Source organism: Medicago sativa, chromosome 8 (genome assembly GCF_051527215.1).
Source record: "Medicago sativa cultivar Bolivia chromosome 8, Bolivia_mono, whole genome shotgun sequence".
In the NCBI taxonomy this organism is placed as follows: domain Eukaryota; kingdom Viridiplantae; phylum Streptophyta; class Magnoliopsida; order Fabales; family Fabaceae; genus Medicago; species Medicago sativa.
This window is the reverse complement of record NC_140756.1, coordinates 90,641,674-90,660,424: the sequence shown is the minus strand read 5'-3', so window position 1 is coordinate 90,660,424 and position 18,751 is coordinate 90,641,674. Positions and strand designations below refer to the sequence as shown.

The 18,751-nt window shown below is 32.9% G+C and overlaps 2 protein-coding genes across 3 annotated transcripts; both read right to left on the bottom strand.

Moving 5' to 3' along the window:
- Positions 1–1,570: 1,570 nt before the first annotated feature.
- On the bottom strand, positions 1,571–3,480 carry MYB36 (myb domain protein 36). The gene is made up of 3 exons (XM_085731849.1): positions 3,087–3,480; positions 2,656–2,785; positions 1,571–2,520 (listed from the first exon to the last, which is right to left on the bottom strand). Exons 1-3 carry the CDS (start codon positions 3,220–3,222, stop codon positions 1,737–1,739), a joined length of 1,050 nt encoding a protein of 349 aa, XP_085587975.1. The 5' UTR covers positions 3,223–3,480; the 3' UTR covers positions 1,571–1,736.
- A 7,037-nt stretch (positions 3,481–10,517) lies between these two features.
- Positions 10,518–16,109, bottom strand: LOC146903170 (kinase superfamily with octicosapeptide/Phox/Bem1p domain-containing protein). 2 transcript variants are annotated; one of them, XM_085738071.1, is made up of 9 exons: positions 13,177–16,109; positions 12,957–13,061; positions 12,687–12,839; positions 12,262–12,425; positions 11,992–12,139; positions 11,741–11,863; positions 11,560–11,647; positions 10,895–11,384; positions 10,518–10,789 (listed from the first exon to the last, which is right to left on the bottom strand). In XM_085738071.1, exons 1-8 carry the CDS (start codon positions 15,553–15,555, stop codon positions 11,218–11,220), a joined length of 3,327 nt encoding a protein of 1,108 aa, XP_085594197.1. In that variant the 5' UTR covers positions 15,556–16,109; the 3' UTR covers positions 10,518–10,789; positions 10,895–11,217. The 2 variants fall into 2 exon arrangements, with proteins under 2 accessions (XP_085594197.1, XP_085594199.1); XM_085738073.1 differs by lacking the exon at positions 10,895–11,384.
- Positions 16,110–18,751: the final 2,642 nt, after the last annotated feature.

Here is an 18,751-nt window from a genome sequence, read left to right as displayed (position 1 = left end):
CGGTATATACGGTACGAGTACCATACGCGTATTTGATACGGGTGCATACTCGGTACCGATACTTCTCCATGTTTGTAGTACCCATGCTTCAGAGTTGATCATAAATTAAATCAAGAAAACATATTGCTACAAATATTGAGAACCTTTAATTGAAATAGTGGAAAAAGGTCAATGATCACCAATATATAAACTGAACAGAACATGTTGTAGAAATTGGAAGAAAGGTTAACTAAAGGCCTGGTTTTTAAAAAGATGAATGTTAGTAACACTCTTTTCAACATTCTCTTTAACACTCATTTATTTATTGGGTGAAATTCATATGGGTACCACCATTTTATGTGAGACCCATTTTTAAAAGTGTATGACATATATTGATTGCATCCAATAAATGAGTGAGTGTTAGAAAGAATGTTAAAATGATAGTGTTTCTAACACTTCCTCAAAAATATATTGATCAGTGTCATCGATTGCAAAAATATTGGTTGTAGCCCTATCTAATTCACCATGGCAAGTACACAAGAGCAAAGATGAAAATGCGAGAGTGAAAAAGAATGGAGGTTTGATGTAGAGGTTGAATGAGGATTTGGGTGTTGTGGTCATGTGATTTACTCTCTTTTTTTTTCTATTTTTTTTTTAAAAAAAAATTGTTAATTTCCACGTTAGTGAACACATAAAGATGTCATGTTATTAAAATTAGTCACGTCAGCATTTTTTAATTAATATTACTCAAAATGTGCATGGGGACTAATAAATGTAAAAGAGGTTAAATTAAAGGGTCAAAATTACGAGTTCAGGTATGCTCCATTTACTAAAGCCTCCATTTAGTCCATTTAATCTATGGATGTGTGACATGTGGCAAAGAAATATCCAAAGATTGAGATTTATATCCAAAGGTTGAGATTTATTACGAGACAACGGTGCGAGGAAGAGGGGAGATGTTGTTATCAAGGGAGAGGGACGGAGACCGCTGGCGATGGACAACAGTCGGTGGAGGTTGCCGGCGATGGAAGGAGGGGAGAGGAAGGATCACCGAAAACGACACAACAAAGAGGAATGCGTTTTTGTTTTCTTCTTTTTTTATTAAATGAATATTTGTTACTGTATACTATATATATGTTGTTTGTTATAAATCTCAACCTTTGGATATTTCTTTGCCACATGTCACACATCCATAGATTAAATGGACTAAATGAAGGCTTTAGTAAATGGAGCATACCTGAACTCCAAAATTACTTATTTTAAATTTGTGGAAACAAAATCACACAATTGCGAAACTTCAGGTCAGAATGCAATTAAGACTTATGTTTTTTGTAATTTTTTTTATTTAGATTGCCTCAACATGCGTGTACTATATATCTTTTTCCTAATTTTTATTTTTGACATTGATCTTTTGAGTTTCAATATGGTTTTATCTTTAAGTGGTATTTTGAAAGATTTTTTAATACTTTCATTGCAAATTTCAAAAAGTTCATGCATGTTCTTATTTGTCAACGATAACCACTTTAGAGGAGCTACCTCATACTCATACACCCCAAGAACAAGAGATTCTAAGGTAACTAAATTACTAACATTTGCATATAAAACAATATTACTCAAACATCAATGTACATTATTATATAATATATATTCATGACATTGTTTACAAGACCTGCAGTTACAAACTCATCATTCTTATGATCAAACAAGGCAACAAATTAGAATAACCAGAAAGTTAAATACATATGTTTAATTTAGTACTACAGACCATAACCTAGTTCATAATCTTGGAACATCCCTTTTTGCATAAGATTAGTTGATGAATCCCATGAGTTTGAGGATCCTGATTTAGTATCACCTGAATCATTTGACCACCATATCAAGTTTTGATCCTTTGAACCATTGTTATTCATATCTCTGAAACAATCAAATTCAGCCACACGATATTCATCTTCCAGTGTAATTATATTTCTGTTATTGAGAATTTCATCTAGTTCACTTTCCAGTTCCTGAATTCCTTCATTGTTAGTACTCTTCTCAACAGCTTCTCCTCTTGGTGCAACACTTGAATGCATGATTGAATTATTATTATTACTGCTATTTCCAGAAGCATTGAAGGTAACTGAAGTATTGTTATTCTCCAAAGGAATAATAGTCTCCAAAAGATCAACCTGTGGTGAAGAGAAAGCATTTTGCATCATAGGGTTGTTATTAGAGTTTTGAAGGCTAATTTGGATCATTTTTTCTTGAGAAGGATGCAACTTTGGCCAAACTAGTGCAGCAGGGTTATTATTGTAAAAAGACAAAGGGTTTTGAAGACTTTGAAGTTGCATATGAAGTTGAAGTCTCTCAAGAGCTGAGCTACTTAATGAATTTGAATAAGAATTATCATCTATTCCATTTGTGTCCTTTTGATTCGTCAAGTTGTTGTTGTTATTCGATTGTTTTCGCTTTCCGAGTAATTTCTTCTTCAATCTTGTGTTCCAATAGTTTTTGATGTCATTGTCTGTTCTTCCAGGTAACTGAGCAGCAATAATGGACCACCTATAGTTATATAGATACAATTAATTTAATTAGTTGAGAAGAAACAATTCTAACATGGTGAGATTCTAGTGACAAAGAAAAAAGACAAACAGTAGTATGTTGTAGAGATGGAGTAATTTGAGGATAGACAAGGACCTGCTTCCAATGCTTATGTAAAGGCTGCAAATGATGTTGTCTTCTTCTTCAGTAAATCCACCATGTTTGATATTAGGTCTCAAGTAATTTAACCACCTAAGTCTGCAACTCTTTCCACATCTCTTGAGCCCTGTGAATTTTTTGTAATTATCCCATTAATTAGTTTGCTCTAATCGAAGATTACTATTATAATCAAAATAGTTTCAAGTTTCCAAATACAAAACTAGAGATAGATTTCATATTTTTTCAGTAGTATATAATTTTCTTTTTTGAACAGCAAGCAAATGATTTTATTCAAACCCCGATGAAAAAAGTACAAGAGGTATTACAACCACAAAGAGATAAATAATAATTTCCTCGTGATCAATACATACATATAATCTAAGAAGTATTTAGTAACAAAAATTAAGAAAGAAAAAAAAAGTAATTACCAATTTTTTGAGGAAGAGCAATCCAATTTCCTCCAGTTCCATTTGTTTCAATGTAGGATTTGAGTGTAGCATCTTCTTCAGGAGACCAAGGTCCTTTCTTCACGTTAGCCTTGTCACAACATGGAGCTCTACCCATCGTTTTTGTATTGTTAAGATCTCTCTCTCTCTCTCTCTCTCTCTCTCAAATTAGGTTTAATATCTCTCCTTGAGATGATGATGATGATGATGATGGCTCTGTAAGATTGTTGGGAAACTACTTGGAAGGAAGAGAATGATTTATAGGTAAGAAGAATGGCTGATGTGATGCTTAAAAGGACAAAAAAATTTGCACACCTCACCCTTTCCTTTGCTTCATTAGATATATTAATTCAACTAATATTTTTCTTCTAATATAGCTAGGGTTTTTATTCATCTATCTCTTTCTATGTCTTCCTTTTTGGATTAGTTTGCGTTTAATTATTATGCATGCAACCAGACAAACGTAACATAAATTTCTTTTCTTCTTCTTTCATTAAAATAATACACTGCTTTTTCACAAGCTCCATTAGTTTAATACTTGATGAACTTGATGCTACAATAGTATTTGATCAAAAGAACCCTCCATCCTCTTACTTTGTCGGCATTATCCTTGAAAATGTTCCATTTTAATTAGTTATATATTTTTTGTAGTGATAGAAAATGTACGATTTAATAGAAAAACTTATGTGAGTTAGGTCTTAGAGATCAATGTCTAAAGGTTCAAAGAGATTTGAAACTTACCCTCTAAAATAGAGCTCCATAATTACCTATTATATTGGATCAACCTTAGTTACCATACACTTGCATTTAGTCAAAGTAAAAATATATTGTATTATGTATATCCATGTGCTTATTGCGTGCTTTTTGCTCTTCTTCTTTATTAAAATAGTGGGACATATTTTCCTTTATAAGTTAGCAGTGAATTGATTCATATATTCCATTTCCATATGAGTATGACCATTGTCTTTGAAACTGAAATAATAATGCGATGAATTGGTTCATCATGGCCTTGTACGGACATACATTTTTCTCTCTAGAAAATAATGGAAGATTCACATGATACAATGGGAAAGATTAAGCTCCACAAAATAGGTAGTAATATTTTTTTTACTCAATTAAAATGAACATTATTAGAAACTTCTGCGTGTGTGTTTGGATTTGTGTTGACTAAGGATCAGCAGGTGATGAAAGCTAGAAAAACTGGCTTAGAGTCAATGCCTTGAAATTGTGTCTGTCCTTTTTTTCTTTTCAGTCTCCACAAAATCATAACCAACTGATTCTTATTTGAAACCACACACCAATGAAATCTAGCATCTTATCTGTCATGAATAAATTGTACGAAATTAAGTTCATATTCTTATGATGTCAAGAGCCATGTACCTTCTTTCAAAACAAAAAAAACATTTACCTTCTTTTCCGACCTATAGAAACCAAAGTTATAATTTGGGTAGAATTCTTAACATTACGCACGCAGGCACAAGAGGGTGTCTAAATATAATCTCATAAAAAAGGTTTAAAAGTGAGCTTTTATCATTTTTAATAAAAAAATTATAAATTTATAATGATGAAAAAAATGACAGATTTCATATATTATTAAAATTTATTAAAAATAGTATAGATTCATCTCTTTTTCGAAGGTTTTACTTTAAAAAAAACCCTATATACGAACTGCATAAAAACATTGTTTTTTATTACTAAAAAAAACATTTATTTTTAACGTTTTTGAATTTGGGATGTCTTTTTTAAAAAGCAAGAATATTATATCCAAAAAGGAATACAAGTGGTATTTCAACTCACTTAGATACTCCCTCCGGTCACATTTATAAGCAAAAATGTACTTTTTAGGTTCATTGAATACATAATGTATTTGGTCTACATACTGACCAAATACATTAAGTATTAAATGAATCTAAAAAGTACTTTTTTGCTTATAAATGTGACCAGAGGGAGTACATAGCAAACAATTAATACAAGACTAACACAACATGTATAGAATGTAAAATTGTGAATCCTTTCACTAGAACAAACACCTAAAAATTTCAACCAAATCAAAAGTTACAATCTCAAATTATAACACTAAAGAACCTTCGCAGTTCGCACCATTCATAAGCAACACTCCTTCTTTATCCAAGCTAGGAACCACTTCACAACCTAACCATATTGAGCTCCACCGCACTGCAAACACCGGCCCTCCAAATCACTGAGAGTGTTGAATGTCATATTAATGTCAACCCTTTCTTAATTGTAGAATCACGCCTCAATTACAACTTAATAAAAAAAAATACATGTCTTTCAAGTATTTACATGTATGTAAGTTTTATTATAAAAAAAATAAAAAATTGCTAACATATTTTAGTAGTATATCGTATCCGACATTTCGTTTATCCACGTATTTGTATCATAACACACTCGTACTATGTATGCGGGTTTCATAGACATAGATTAATCAAGTTGTGATTTGACCTATAGTACTTTCCATTAACAAAATTTAAAATAAACTTAAAAAATTTATTTAAAAATAAATAATATGATTTCTAAGTAACTATCACTTGTGAAAATATGCATTGATCCTCGTACATTCTAGCTAGCTCTCTAAACATTCCATAAAGAAAGAGAGAAAAAACCTACTAGCTCTCTAGGTATATATTTTTAAAGGTACTAACTCTCTAAACTTGTTATTATCATAATTAATCCATATAAGCATTCGGGCTTGATTGTACAATAATGTAGCTAAGAGAATATAAAAATATTAAACGTAAAAGTCAAACATTTGTTACAATATTGATCATTAATTTTTTTTTTCTCTTGCGAGGAATTAGTTGGGTTATTATCATCAAACAAAACCCCCCATTAATTTATAATTTTTCATTTTCTTCTTTGTTCCTATTTGACAAGTTGGGTAGGACGTGTTAAAGACAATATATAGGAAACTGTATCAAAACTAAAAAAGGAGTAAAAACCAAACAGAAAGGTCTTTGAGATTCAATATTTTTTCATAAGAGGCACCACTCATTGACCTTGGTTTCCTAATTAAATATTCCACCTTATTAATTTTTTAATCAAGAAGCAGGAAAATAAAGGTTTGGAACCACACCCTCTTAGAAATATAACAAGGAGAAACCATCAAATTTCAAAAAGCACTTGGCTCCCAAGTTTATAAACATTAATATCTTTATCAACGAATAGTCTCTGATCTTTGGGAAGAAGATATCATACTTCTTCTTGTCTTTCTCCTTAACCAAGAATCTTTGCATTGCATTGACACTCTATTTAATTTTCATATTAAACAAAAAAGTGACTATTAGGAAAAAGAACAGTACATATTTTTTTAGTAAAAAACATAAATTGCATCATCTAGAAGACCAAAAAAAATTAGTGAACACAGTTTTGATGAGAGAATAAACATGAAGAGCATAAACCAAAAATTATATACTCTCTCCTTTCTAAATTTTAAGTTATTTTGAGGAAAAAATTGTCTCAAATTATAAGTCATTTTACATGGTATGACAAAAATTAATGGTTTATTCCAAATTACTTGATATCTGCTTTTGTTACACACATGATTAATTAAATTTGGAAAATGCTACTTCTCAAGAAAAATAGCTTCAAGAATTTTTCAAGAAATAGTTGGCAAATTTTAATTGGATGATTTATTTGTCCACTTCCTATTTTTCAGCCACACCTCCTTGAATTGTGGCAAATAGTGCATTGTGATTGGCTATTCTTTATTCTTGAAGAATTCTTGATGTTATTTTTTTAGAGATATAGCATTGCTCATTAAATTTTATGTATGTGGTGATCAATTCGATCAAGGATAACATTCCTATCATAACACCTGTAATTCACTTAGTATAATTTATTCATTTAATTAGAAGAATTAAGATAAGCATTGGTGAAATAAAGTCGTTTTAATTAAAAAACAAAGGCAAGGATTAAGCAGGAAGATCACACTCTTGTGTATGTCGTCACCAGGGTTGACAAAGATGCTGCAAGGAGACTTGAAAACTCCATTAACATAGTTTGATATTAATTCTTATTTAATATGATACTAATCACCACTAATTGCTGGGAGTCCAACGAACACGTATGTATAAAGGACTAGACATATAAAAAACAAATTGTTGTATTATCTATGTTTCAAGCACTTTTTGTAGAATATTATCAACATAGGAATAAATTCCCAACAAATGTCAAATGCCTAACTTAGTGACTTGTTTTAGTAATATTGGTAAACCTTACAATTGCTAAATGGATCACATTTACATTTTATATCTTTAAACATTTTGCATAACAAATATTTGGTTGTAATAATTAGTAGTATATATCATATATTTTTAAACAATTGTCGTAATCTTTGATATTGTGAAAAATCACGGTCAAATATGGTTGTTGCGACCATAATTGTAGATGCATTGTGATTATATCAATATCAAAAATTGTTATTTCAGTTTCTCCAAATCGCAGTCGCAAACATTTATTTAAAATTCGGGTATATTTTGATAGTCATATCAACTATTTTCTTTGGTCATGGGTCTCTTCTAGCTTAATCAATGTCATGGGTTCGAATCCAGTCTTGGGCATGCAACAATGTTTAAACTTTTAGGGAAAGCTTGCTGCCCATTTGCGTCTCACAATACTCGAGGATTAATCTCCGCAGTTGCACACGGAAGATACCCGGTTTAGACAAAAAAAACACTATTTTCTTTGGTAAAACGTAAAATTGGTAAAACGTAAAATATAAGCTGAATGCTTTTTTTTATGGGGAAGGTGAATGCTTTTGTTGGTGATTCAAGTTCATAGAATAATAGATATATGTATATAAAGTCAGCTGAATTAGTTTGACTTTAAAACAAAGGTCCACTGCGTGTGTTAGGTATGTAGTAAGCAGTACTAATAGAGGAGCAGAGGAGTAGATATTGATGATTGTGTCACGCAAATTGACCTTGTGGATTTTCTTCACGTATCAGAGTGGGTGATGCTAGAGTACAGCATCCATCTTACTTAAAACTTAGATTATATAATCATTGGAAAACCTACATTCAAACCAATTAATGATTATATCTATACCTTTTGATTGATGGAGGTCAACGAGATGTTAAATTTGTGGTTTTTGTCATGTATACTTTTTTTTGGTAGATAGATGAGATGGCAAAGCCATCATAAACTCACCAACACAAAGTAGAGGTATCGGGGTTCGAACCCCGATCATGACGTCCGACCTAACAATTTCGGCATATTTGCCAGTTAAACTAGGACTTATGAGACGATTTTTGTCATGTATATTGTGAAGCCTTTTATGTGTTATGATGTTTTGTCTTGCCAAACTGGCACTATAAAATTATAGACATAAGTAAACTATTACATTGATCTGAATAGAATTAAATTCGCATCATTTAAGCAAGACCTTGAATCCAAACATTATGGATAGAAAGAAAAAAAAAAAAAACAAGTGGCAGAGAGAAGACCCATTAGAGGTGGTCAATCAGATTATCCAACAAAAATTAATAACTGGCAGATACTTCATGCAAAAATATGGTTGTGAAGGAGAAAAAAAGTAAATAAAAAAAATGACTAAGTTTTATGGCATCTATCTTTTAAAAAATAGTGGAGAAATGAGAAATTTTTATTTGTGTCAATAATAATCATTTTATAACTATCTCTAAACGGATTTGAACTCAATATCTTAAAGTTACAATATTAAGCTAGGGAAATATTTATCTTGTTCTATCTAAGAATTTAAAGAAAAAAATTTCAATATACCCACTCGCCCACCCCTACCCCAAAATTTGTTCTATCTAAGAATTTAAAGAAGAAAAAAAAATTCAATATACCCACCCCTACCCCAAAAATATATTCAGAGACCCTTAATTTTCCCGGCCCTTATTTGAATGACCCTTTTGGATGGAGATTGTTCGGCTGACGAATTTGGTAGTTATGTATATTTATGTTCGATAAGGATTTTGAAACTCAAAAAACTTCAACACACTAACTCAAAATCATTCAAAACACAACCCTTTTTCACGAAATTTGATTTTCAATACACAAACCTGCCATCTATTATGTGACTAAAACCTTTGTCATTGTTATCTTTCGCGCATTTTTTTGCTAAACATATATGGAATATGTCTGAAAGGACCGACCATTGCGATACGATCAAAAAAGTTTGCTTAAATCGGTCAATATAGTAGGTAAGTTTTATGGTTTTTAAATTTTGTTTCCATTTCATGATACTATTTTCAATTATACTAGATCTGAAACAAGCCGTTGTCAAACTAATGGTTGATTGATGATCTTTGATTTTGTGAAAAATTGTACCACCGATAAAAAATTTACCTCTCGCCATAATTTGTTGTGAAGTAACCAAGTTAGATTTTGCGATAGCTATTTCAAAGTTTAATAATGGTTCTAATCGAGGGAAAAAAAATTGTATTGCAGTGTGAAAAGAAAAGGGTTGCCACACCTGTAGCTAGTGCTCGCCTCGCCTGAATCACCATCTTATATTGATTATATTATGTTATTGCCAATGAAATGAGCTAGACTTTCCCGTTTCAGAAAGAGAAAAAATATGTCAGATAAACAATTCCTACTTTTTATCCTAAGCTTATTATTAAAGTTAAATCTCAAACCCATTTAAATTATATTTATTCTACCAAACATAAATTTAATTCATTTATTACAAAAAGACTTTAACATAAAACTTTACACTAACTACAAAATAATAATGAGAAAGTCTAACCATCCAGCAATAAGGAGACCTATAAAAAAAGTATTTACTCAGCTGTTAGATGTATTATTATTTTAATTTTAAAATACATAACTGAGATTTTAAGATATATAATTGTCCTGGTTGTTCAAGGCCAGATAGATCATATCCACTCTAGACATATCCAATAAAAAAATAGTCCAATACTTTAAAGTAGAGAGAGATAAAAACTATAAAAATAATTGAAAAGGTTCATAGTTTATCTTTAAACTCAATCCATGATAGAGCATTGTAGCCCAAAAAAAATCCATGATAGAGCATTATAACATCATAAAACCACAATCATGGGGGGAAAAAGCTTAATTGCTGTTAAAATAATATTCATCCAAAATCAAATTTATAAACACCCAGCTAAACACATTAATTGATCCTCCAAATTTCTCAAATATCCAGTGATCCAATAAACAGACTTTCTTAATTAAACAAAAAAAATGCATAAAAGTCACTCAAGTTGGAAATTGTATCCCCTGCATCTGCTGTATGGTGCAATTACTGTTTTAGAGAGGGAAACCTAAAATCGAACGAACTTCACTAAAATTGTATACTCAAGTCTTTATATAAAAAACACCTTTATTTGTACAGCTTCAAGAGCCAATGCACATAATTGAGTATGCAGATTCATATGATTGAAAATATGTATCATATAAATCTTTATATAAAAAACACCTTTATTTATACAGCTTCAAGAGCCAATGCACATAATTGAGTATGCAGATTCATATGATTGAAAATAGGTATCATATAAATATAATGAAGCAATTCAATAAAATGAAGATGACAAAATGAATTTGTTCCATCTGCACATGGAAAGCATAATTCATCATTATCCTCTCCATATGAAACACAAGAGACATGTTGGTTAACTATATACACATCCCTCCAGACAGCATGGTTCCTCCTCAGTTGATTATCACGTGAAAAACTGCACACAAAAAACCAGCATAGGACAATCAGAATTACCTTCATTACCAAAAGAAAAATATTTTGAGCCAGTAATTTGAAACTGCATATTAACAAAATCACTCACAATGTGACATACTGATACTCCCACCATACTGCTACTACCGGAGAAAATCCATACTAAAGTGCACTTAACGGCACTAAGGTAAATACCATTAAAGGCAATGATATAAAAGACTGTTTAGACTAAACCAATGCATGATATGATATTACAATACAAGCTTGTAGAAGGTCGAATACTCCTTTAAATATATATTTTTCCCTTTTAAAGATTAAGCTTGTTGGTGTCTTGAATGGGAAGAACCACGCTTCACCTTATTTCCTGTTGATTACCAATCATAGGCTACGTATAATGTAAGAAGCGTGGTTGAGTGTTTCAAGATCAATTGACTATTTCACATTCACTGAAGCAGCCATACTTCTCAGCTTCTTGGAAATTTCTGAAAATGATGGTCTTTCTACAGGATCAGAAGCCCAAGAACTTTCCATGAGAGATTTCCACTCAGGATCACACCATGTAGGGATTTGTGGACGTAAAGTGTTGTTCACAATTCCTCCTTCAAAACAAAGACAATAGTAAACATTGATATGCAGTATGATCTTCTGACCCGGAAAAGGTTTGAAATTTCAAAATATATGGTCGAATCAATTTAAGGTCTAAAGAGGAAGATAACTCATAACATGCAACAAAACAAACTTCTCTGTGCATTTAGTTTGTTACTTGGTTCCCACCTATTATTGAAGCACAATGCATATCAGCATAAGGTTCATCGCCAGTGAGTAATTCCCACATGACTATCCCGAACGAGTAAACATCAATCTACAGCACAAGCAAGTATATGTGTAAGAAGATCATCTGAAAAGATTAAAGGGATATTAGAATCGCAAAGTCAAACAGCTATGCCGATAATACCTTTTCTGACACCATATTGCTTTTCCCGCTAAGAAGTTCAGGTGCCATCCACGGCAAAGTTCCGCGTACCCCTCCTGACACTAGAGTGTGTTGTTTAACCTTTGATAGACCCAAATCACCAATCTGAAAAAACACAGACATTGTCTAAATCTCTTATAGCAGGTTGCTGTGTATGTGTGTGTACCTCCATATGAAATTTGTCTATATTTAGAGTAGATAATGAATTATTTTATTGCAATGCTTGTGAGTACCTTGCAGACAGGCCTTTGTGGATCTCTCATATTTACCAATAGATTCTCGCATTTCAAATCAAAATGAACAATGTTCTTTCCATGCAAATACTCCATCCCAAATGCAGCATCCATGGCTATAATGAGCCTCTTCCGTCGATCTATCGTTCTGTTAAATTCCTCAGAGAAAAACAACATAAATAATATATCACCAGTCCATAAAATTCTCAGAGGGCTTGAAAATATTTTCAAGTATGGATGAAATGTAAACTCACGCATGAGTCACATTACCTGTCCTTCTTATGCAAGAACTGTTTCAAAGATCCATTAACCATGAATTCTGTCACTGTAGCTAAAGAGCCATCAGGGCCATCACGAACAATACCATAGAAAGAGACAACATTTGGATGATGCAATGAACTAAGCATCAATGCCTCCTTCCAGAAATCGGCAATCTAGGACAACAACCAAAATGAAGTCACTACAGAGTTGGGCATCCACTGAATGTTTTAATATAGACAAAACTACTTGTAAGTATTTTTACTTGTTTTATCATTTCCCTATTTTAATATACTTAAAATGGGGAAATTCAGATTGTTTTTTTCATCCAACACAAATTGAGTGCATTTCTATATAGAACAAAATATTAAGCATTCTAATATCACCAATCAACAGTTACTTAAACAATATGAAAAGCTATTAGATACTAATATTACCAATCTTGCTCTTTCGGATGGTCTTCCAGCAAAACAACTAGCTTTTATTCTCTTAATGGCGACATCAGAACCTTTCCACTTCCCATGATAAACAGCTCCATAAGTTCCAGAACCTAGCTCACGGATCTCCTCCAAATCATCATTTTTAATCGTCTGAAAAAATATCAGCCAACCATCAAAATTGGGTCATGTGGGATAAGAAAGACCATAAAAGACCTCAAACAAAAAGTGATATGAACATAATGGTTATGAGGAAGATGGGATGAAAACCTGCAATCCCCTGGCAATTGCTTCTGCCTCAGCCTTCGTAGGCTCGATTTTAGAAGTATCAACACGGTCGTTTTCGGAGTCCAGTTCTAAATCACCATGAACATTCTACATAACAAATTAATACAAATAACATATAAACCAATGTGACACACCACACTTCTCAGGGGAAAAAATAACCACATTTTACTTTTGAAAGAAGAAAACAAAATCACTTCCTCACCACTGGTTCAACTTCATTCGCCTTTTCTTCTTTGGTATTCGAATTGTCCATCTGGCAATTGGCATTCTCTTTAACTGTAGGTTTCACCTCGTCTTGGCATTCTAACGCAGCCTTTTTAACAGAAGCAATCAACTCAGGCAAGATATTAAATTGATCAACTAAACCTTTAGAATCTTCAGGAGTAGAACAACCCTTATCAGCCACTTTCTTGCCATGTTCACACCCTGATGCAGGTTTCGAAAATGAATTATCACATTCAACAACAGAAGCAGCGGTGTTGGATACATCTCCAACAATTTGATTTTGTTCCGGAAAAGATATACTTTGCACATTAGATTTTTCAACTGTACCCTCTTTTTTTGCTTCTTGTTTTTCTCCAAGCAAACTTATAGATTGCAAACTAATCCCTTCAGTCAAATGAGCATCATTTTTTAAAACCCCATTATTGTGAACCATATGAAATGAAGATTTTTGCAGCTGCACAGGTTCCAAGTAGGTACTAGCGTTTACATCCTGCAGAGGATGGATGGCATCTACAATAATCGGGTGTGGATTTTCCTGACCAATAGCCATTGGATTCAACTTTGGAGCATTTGCATGAGGGTATTCTGGGGTGGCTGACCCATCATGACCTGAAAATTTCTGTGAGGAATCAACCCAAAGACTTTGACTATCTGGTCCAACAAAAAATCCTGGACTGCCCTCTCCCCTCATTATTCCAGCATTTATCACACCATCAACCGGCTGAGGTAGCGTAGTTGCCTCATGCGGTGGTCCAATATGAACCGGAGTCGGCCCGTTTCTCCAGAGAGTATAACCGGGTGCTTGTCCACGAGGCATGGCACAGTTATTATCTACTCCATAAGGAGAAGGTGGATTTCCATACTGCACACTGGATTCTTCCGGTGGAGGAATTTTTAGATGCGGTATAGCAGCCATGGTTTGGTCAGGGAACAGTTCAACCCCAAATTCAGGTCCAACCGGTTGATGAACATGATTGGAAGGAAGAGCATGTCCATCAATCATACTACCATGTCCGGGAGAGAAACTAATGATAGGAACATCACCAACATAATGATCACCCACTCTTCCAGAATTTTGATGCTGCAAACCACATCCTCTCTCATGATTCTGAGTATCATTGGGATACATAGGAGGTTGTAACTTGGCATCAGCATTCACTATGAGAGCATCCCTGCTTGAATGACATTCTGGACATGGAATGGCAACAGGTGGAAGCATATTAGGATGCTCCAGATGTGGTTGAGGCCTCTGAAAACTCATACGACAGTGCTCGCATATATTATTCCCATCAAGAGCATGGGAGCCATGAAGAACGTTGCCTGGAAAACCAGACTTATCACCACCATGTGCTGGTCCAGTAGGCAACCAAACAACGTTTTCCGGATACTGCGGTTGATTATCATACACAGGATGGTGGTTTACGTGATGTCGAGCATACTCGTCCGACACTCTATCAATTCCCTTATCTGGCATCTCAGGAAACGGCATTCGGTACCTTGCACCAGAAGGTGAAGACGGATACTCAACCAATGATGTTCTAGAATCATGGTGACACTGACCGTGATGCCTAGGAGAGTAATAACCAGAATTCCACGGAACATCGATTTCATTATACCGCTGGCCCATAGGTTGCTGATGCTGAATAGGCATATGATGCAAACCATATTGTGACATAGCTAGCTCCCCACTTCTCTGACTAAGAATCCCATTTTCCATACCAACCGGACTAATGTACTGATCACCCACATGGATATCCTCAACAGTACCAATCAATGGAAACTCCATCTGTTGCAACCTCCTTAACTCAGAAGCATCATTCAAACTATTCAATGCATCCACATACCTCCTCTCAGGATCATCCCCATCAATGAAATGTGCCGAACCATCTTGCTCCAATTGCGAAAACAAGAAAATCCTAAGCCTAGTGAACCCATCTCCAGAACCCAACTTATCATACTCTTCCATCATATTAACCACATCATCATCATTAACAACAGAAACAAGTGCATCAAGATCTTCATCAGGTTGTTGATACTTCAACACAGCAACACCTTCATACAGCTCCCTCATTTTCCCCATCAACTCCTCAAAACTAATATCCCTAGAAACACTCACAATTCGTGTCTCTCCACCTACATAACGTAACTTCCCATCTTGTGGACGTGGCATTATGCTACCTAGAAAGCTACACAAAAATTTAACACGCCGACCATCATCGTTCGAACCGGAACCCGAACCGGTCGTGGCCGGTGATCTAATGGCTGTGGGACTATCCATCATCATAAAGTGTTGTTGTCTGTGATCAATTACAGTATTCGCAGACTCGCTCAAACATTGAAACCTTTTATTACACATCACATCATACACAACTCTCAAATGTTTTCACACAAATCTCCAACACAATCCACACATACACAGTGTTTTTTCTTTGTAAGTTTATGATTTCAAATTACGTTAACATCATAAAACAAAAAAAAAAAACACGTTTCCAAGATTAACCACAAACCAATAATAATAATATTAATAGTAAATAGGAACAAAAAGAAGCTCCTATGAGAAACAGATCCAAATTTTGAGGGAACAACTAGTGATACCTGATAAAGGGAATATGAAATGACCCAGATATCAAAATTTGAAATTTATTAGTGGAAAAATGACCCAATGAAAAAATATTTGATGGGTTTGTTCTATCCCAAAGAGACACACTTATTATTAGTTATTTGAGATTGTGGAAGTGGATGTTATTGTGGAGAGTAGTTTGAGCTGAATGAAGGAAAATGAAAGAGGTTGAAGATGGAATTTTAACATGGATGATCGAATTGAATAGGAAGAAGAAGATGGTGATGATGATGATGATGAAGAAGCACCATGTGAGAAGAGAGGAAGAAGAGGAGTGGGGTTGTGGCGATGGATGTGTATGGATGGTTCCAAGATGCTATGGCAAGTTGCCATGTAGAGTCACACGTGGCACGTTCTCGTGACAGCATTTTTTTTTTCGTATATTATATTATCTTCCAAGCATATGCCATTTTTATTATTTATTGATTCTCAAATGTTTAAGTGAGTTTGGCTCCGAGATTATTGATATAAGTTCATATTTCAAAATTCAAAATAGCTTCGAGATTATTAGTATAAGTTCATATTTTAAAATTTAAAATAGCGTTTATAAAAATATTTATAGATTCACTTCAAAAAAAAAAAATTTATAGATTATTTATTAAAGAAGTTTTTTCATTGTAAATGAAAATTAAACTCTTGAATAAATCAACTTTTTATTAAACGAGTATTCATAATTTCATATGTGATTACGTCACCACGCCGCAACAACATTTTCATTTATATTTTTTAATGTACTTCAATCTAAGGATTCCTTAACTAAATTGTCTTCGGTAATAGATTCTCCTCAACATAAATTGTGTTGGTAAATATATTAGATTCATGTTCTTGATTTGATGATGTTAGGATGAATTGACAAGTTATGCTACTGGCATCGTTCATTAATTAACACTATCACTCTCTTTTTAATTTTATGTAATGTAATAAGTGGACGCTTGGATTACTTCAATCATCATTTTCAAACTCTTAATCTAACATGATTTGATACTACTAGATATAGCAATCTACTCCATCTGTTCCAATAAATGAGTGATTATACTAATCTTTTAAGAAAATTTTCATTAACTATTAAATGTATGGCAAGTATATAGGAGAATATTATGACTAATAACTTTGTTCGTTACATTCTCTCAAAAAAATTAAGGGTAATGCTAGACACTGGTTAAGGAGTATTAAATGAATAAATTCCATTTATTTTACTTTAATTAAAGTGATAAATAAGGCAATTAATTAAAAGAAGAAAAATGTGTATTCAATACTCTATCAAATTTCCTATTTTGTGATACAAGCATGGAATCCTATTTTGTTTTGAAGAATATTTTGTAATTTTTACACATTTGATGATTTTGTATTTGATATTTTTTTGGAGAGGTTGTATGTGATATTTTAATTGGTTATGTTTTATCTTTGGAATTGTTAATTTATTTTAGATTTTATTTTAATTGAAAATGTTGCTAATTATGCATAGGCTTCCGTGAATTGGTTTAAAAAAAATGATTCACAAAAATTTACGGAAAGAAAAATTGGTTTGAGTAAAATCCACAAGAAGAAAAAATTTTGTTAAGAAATGAAAAGGATTTATTTTAATTAGTTACCTTATTTATCACTTTAATTAAAGTAAAATAAGTAGAATATGTTCATTTATTGCTCCTTAACCAGTGTCCGGAGCACCGGTTAGCAGCACCCAAAAAATAACTTAGTTCATTACATAATTATTAACTAAAAATTACATTAACGCTAACTAGATTTAACATTTTATTGACCATTGATATTAACTTGGTAAACCATGAGTAGTATATTTACAATTGATTAATGCTTAAAATAAACCATTAACATTAACCGAAAATGTGCAAGTCATTAAGCATTATCTTTTTCCTCTCAAAAAAATAAATTAAACATTCCCTTTTCAGCTGATTGTAAGAAATAATAACTCAATAATCACTTAATGAACTGAATTTATCGATTATTCAGAAGTCGTTAACCATGTACTTTTTTTTTTGACAAGTGTACATTTTAGTAGGTGGAAGAAATAGAAATTAATTCTAGCAAAAAAAAAATTGATAACGCATTAACCAGATAATGAACTGAACTAAACAAGTATATAGGCTCAGTCTCCGGTGGGAGACCTGAATAGGTCTCCTACGGTAGGAGACATGGTTTTTTTTTTTTTTTTGGTAAAATGAATATGAACCATTAGATAAAGATTGATCAACCTTTGGATTATAAAAGTCTATGAGTCTTACTATATGCTATCAACACTCAATAATTTCTTTTATTTCATCATCATTGTCTCTCTCCTATCATCTCTTGTGCATTTTTTCTTTCTGTCTCTTGATAATTCAGATCTGCAGCAACCAACAACAAAGAGCTTGGATCATTGATGGTCTAGTGGCAAGAAACATGCTTGAATGGAGGGGATGTTGGAGAGGGGCGCAGACTGCAGCGAAAATCTGCACTAAACAATATGGGATGAAGAAAAATGCTCTCTTTAATTGTTGAAAGATTTGCGTTTTTGGTAGTAATTTTTATGGGATGTGTTCTTGATTGCAGATGTAATATTTTCTCTTAAGTGTATATAAAAGTGTGAATCTTGTTATTGCTTTGTTTTTTTATTGCATATCAAAGATTTGTTCTTTTATCTTTTAATTTATTTATGAAAGTGTGAATCCTTTTTAAGTTCATGCCATATCTTGGCACTAATTCTCCAGACACATGGAAAATTAGTTTAATACAACGTTAGATTGAACTAGAACAATGAAGGCCAATATTGAATTTTACATGACTGATAAATCTGCATTGAATGTTATTGATATTGTGGAGGAAAAAAACAGAGGTTGAGAATGAGATTGGAAGGGATGAATGAACAGTGATCTGAGAGGGATTGGAATGGAAGGACCGATGTTGTGGTTGTCTCATATAACTCAACTAGTGGGAG

What these genes read in the sequence shown, in the direction of transcription:
- MYB36 (XM_085731849.1), bottom strand. Translation starts at nt 3,222, where the DNA reads ATGGGTAGAGCTCCATGTTGTGACAAGGCTAACGTGAAGAAAGGACCT. An exon ending in TGCTCTTCCTCAAAAAATTG is followed by an intron (nt 2,786 to 3,086) that starts GTAATTACTTTT and finishes AAAAATTCACAG; the next exon opens with GGCTCAAGAGATGTGGAAAG. An exon ending in TACATAAGCATTGGAAGCAG is followed by an intron (nt 2,521 to 2,655) that starts GTCCTTGTCTAT and finishes ATATAACTATAG; the next exon opens with GTGGTCCATTATTGCTGCTC.
- LOC146903170 (XM_085738071.1), bottom strand. Translation starts at nt 15,555, where the DNA reads ATGTGTAATAAAAGGTTTCAATGTTTGAGCGAGTCTGCGAATACTGTA. An exon ending in CGAATGAAGTTGAACCAGTG is followed by an intron (nt 13,062 to 13,176) that starts GTGAGGAAGTGA and finishes TTTGTTATGTAG; the next exon opens with AATGTTCATGGTGATTTAGA. An exon ending in TTCTTGCATAAGAAGGACAG is followed by an intron (nt 12,140 to 12,261) that starts GTAATGTGACTC and finishes GGAATTTAACAG; the next exon opens with AACGATAGATCGACGGAAGA.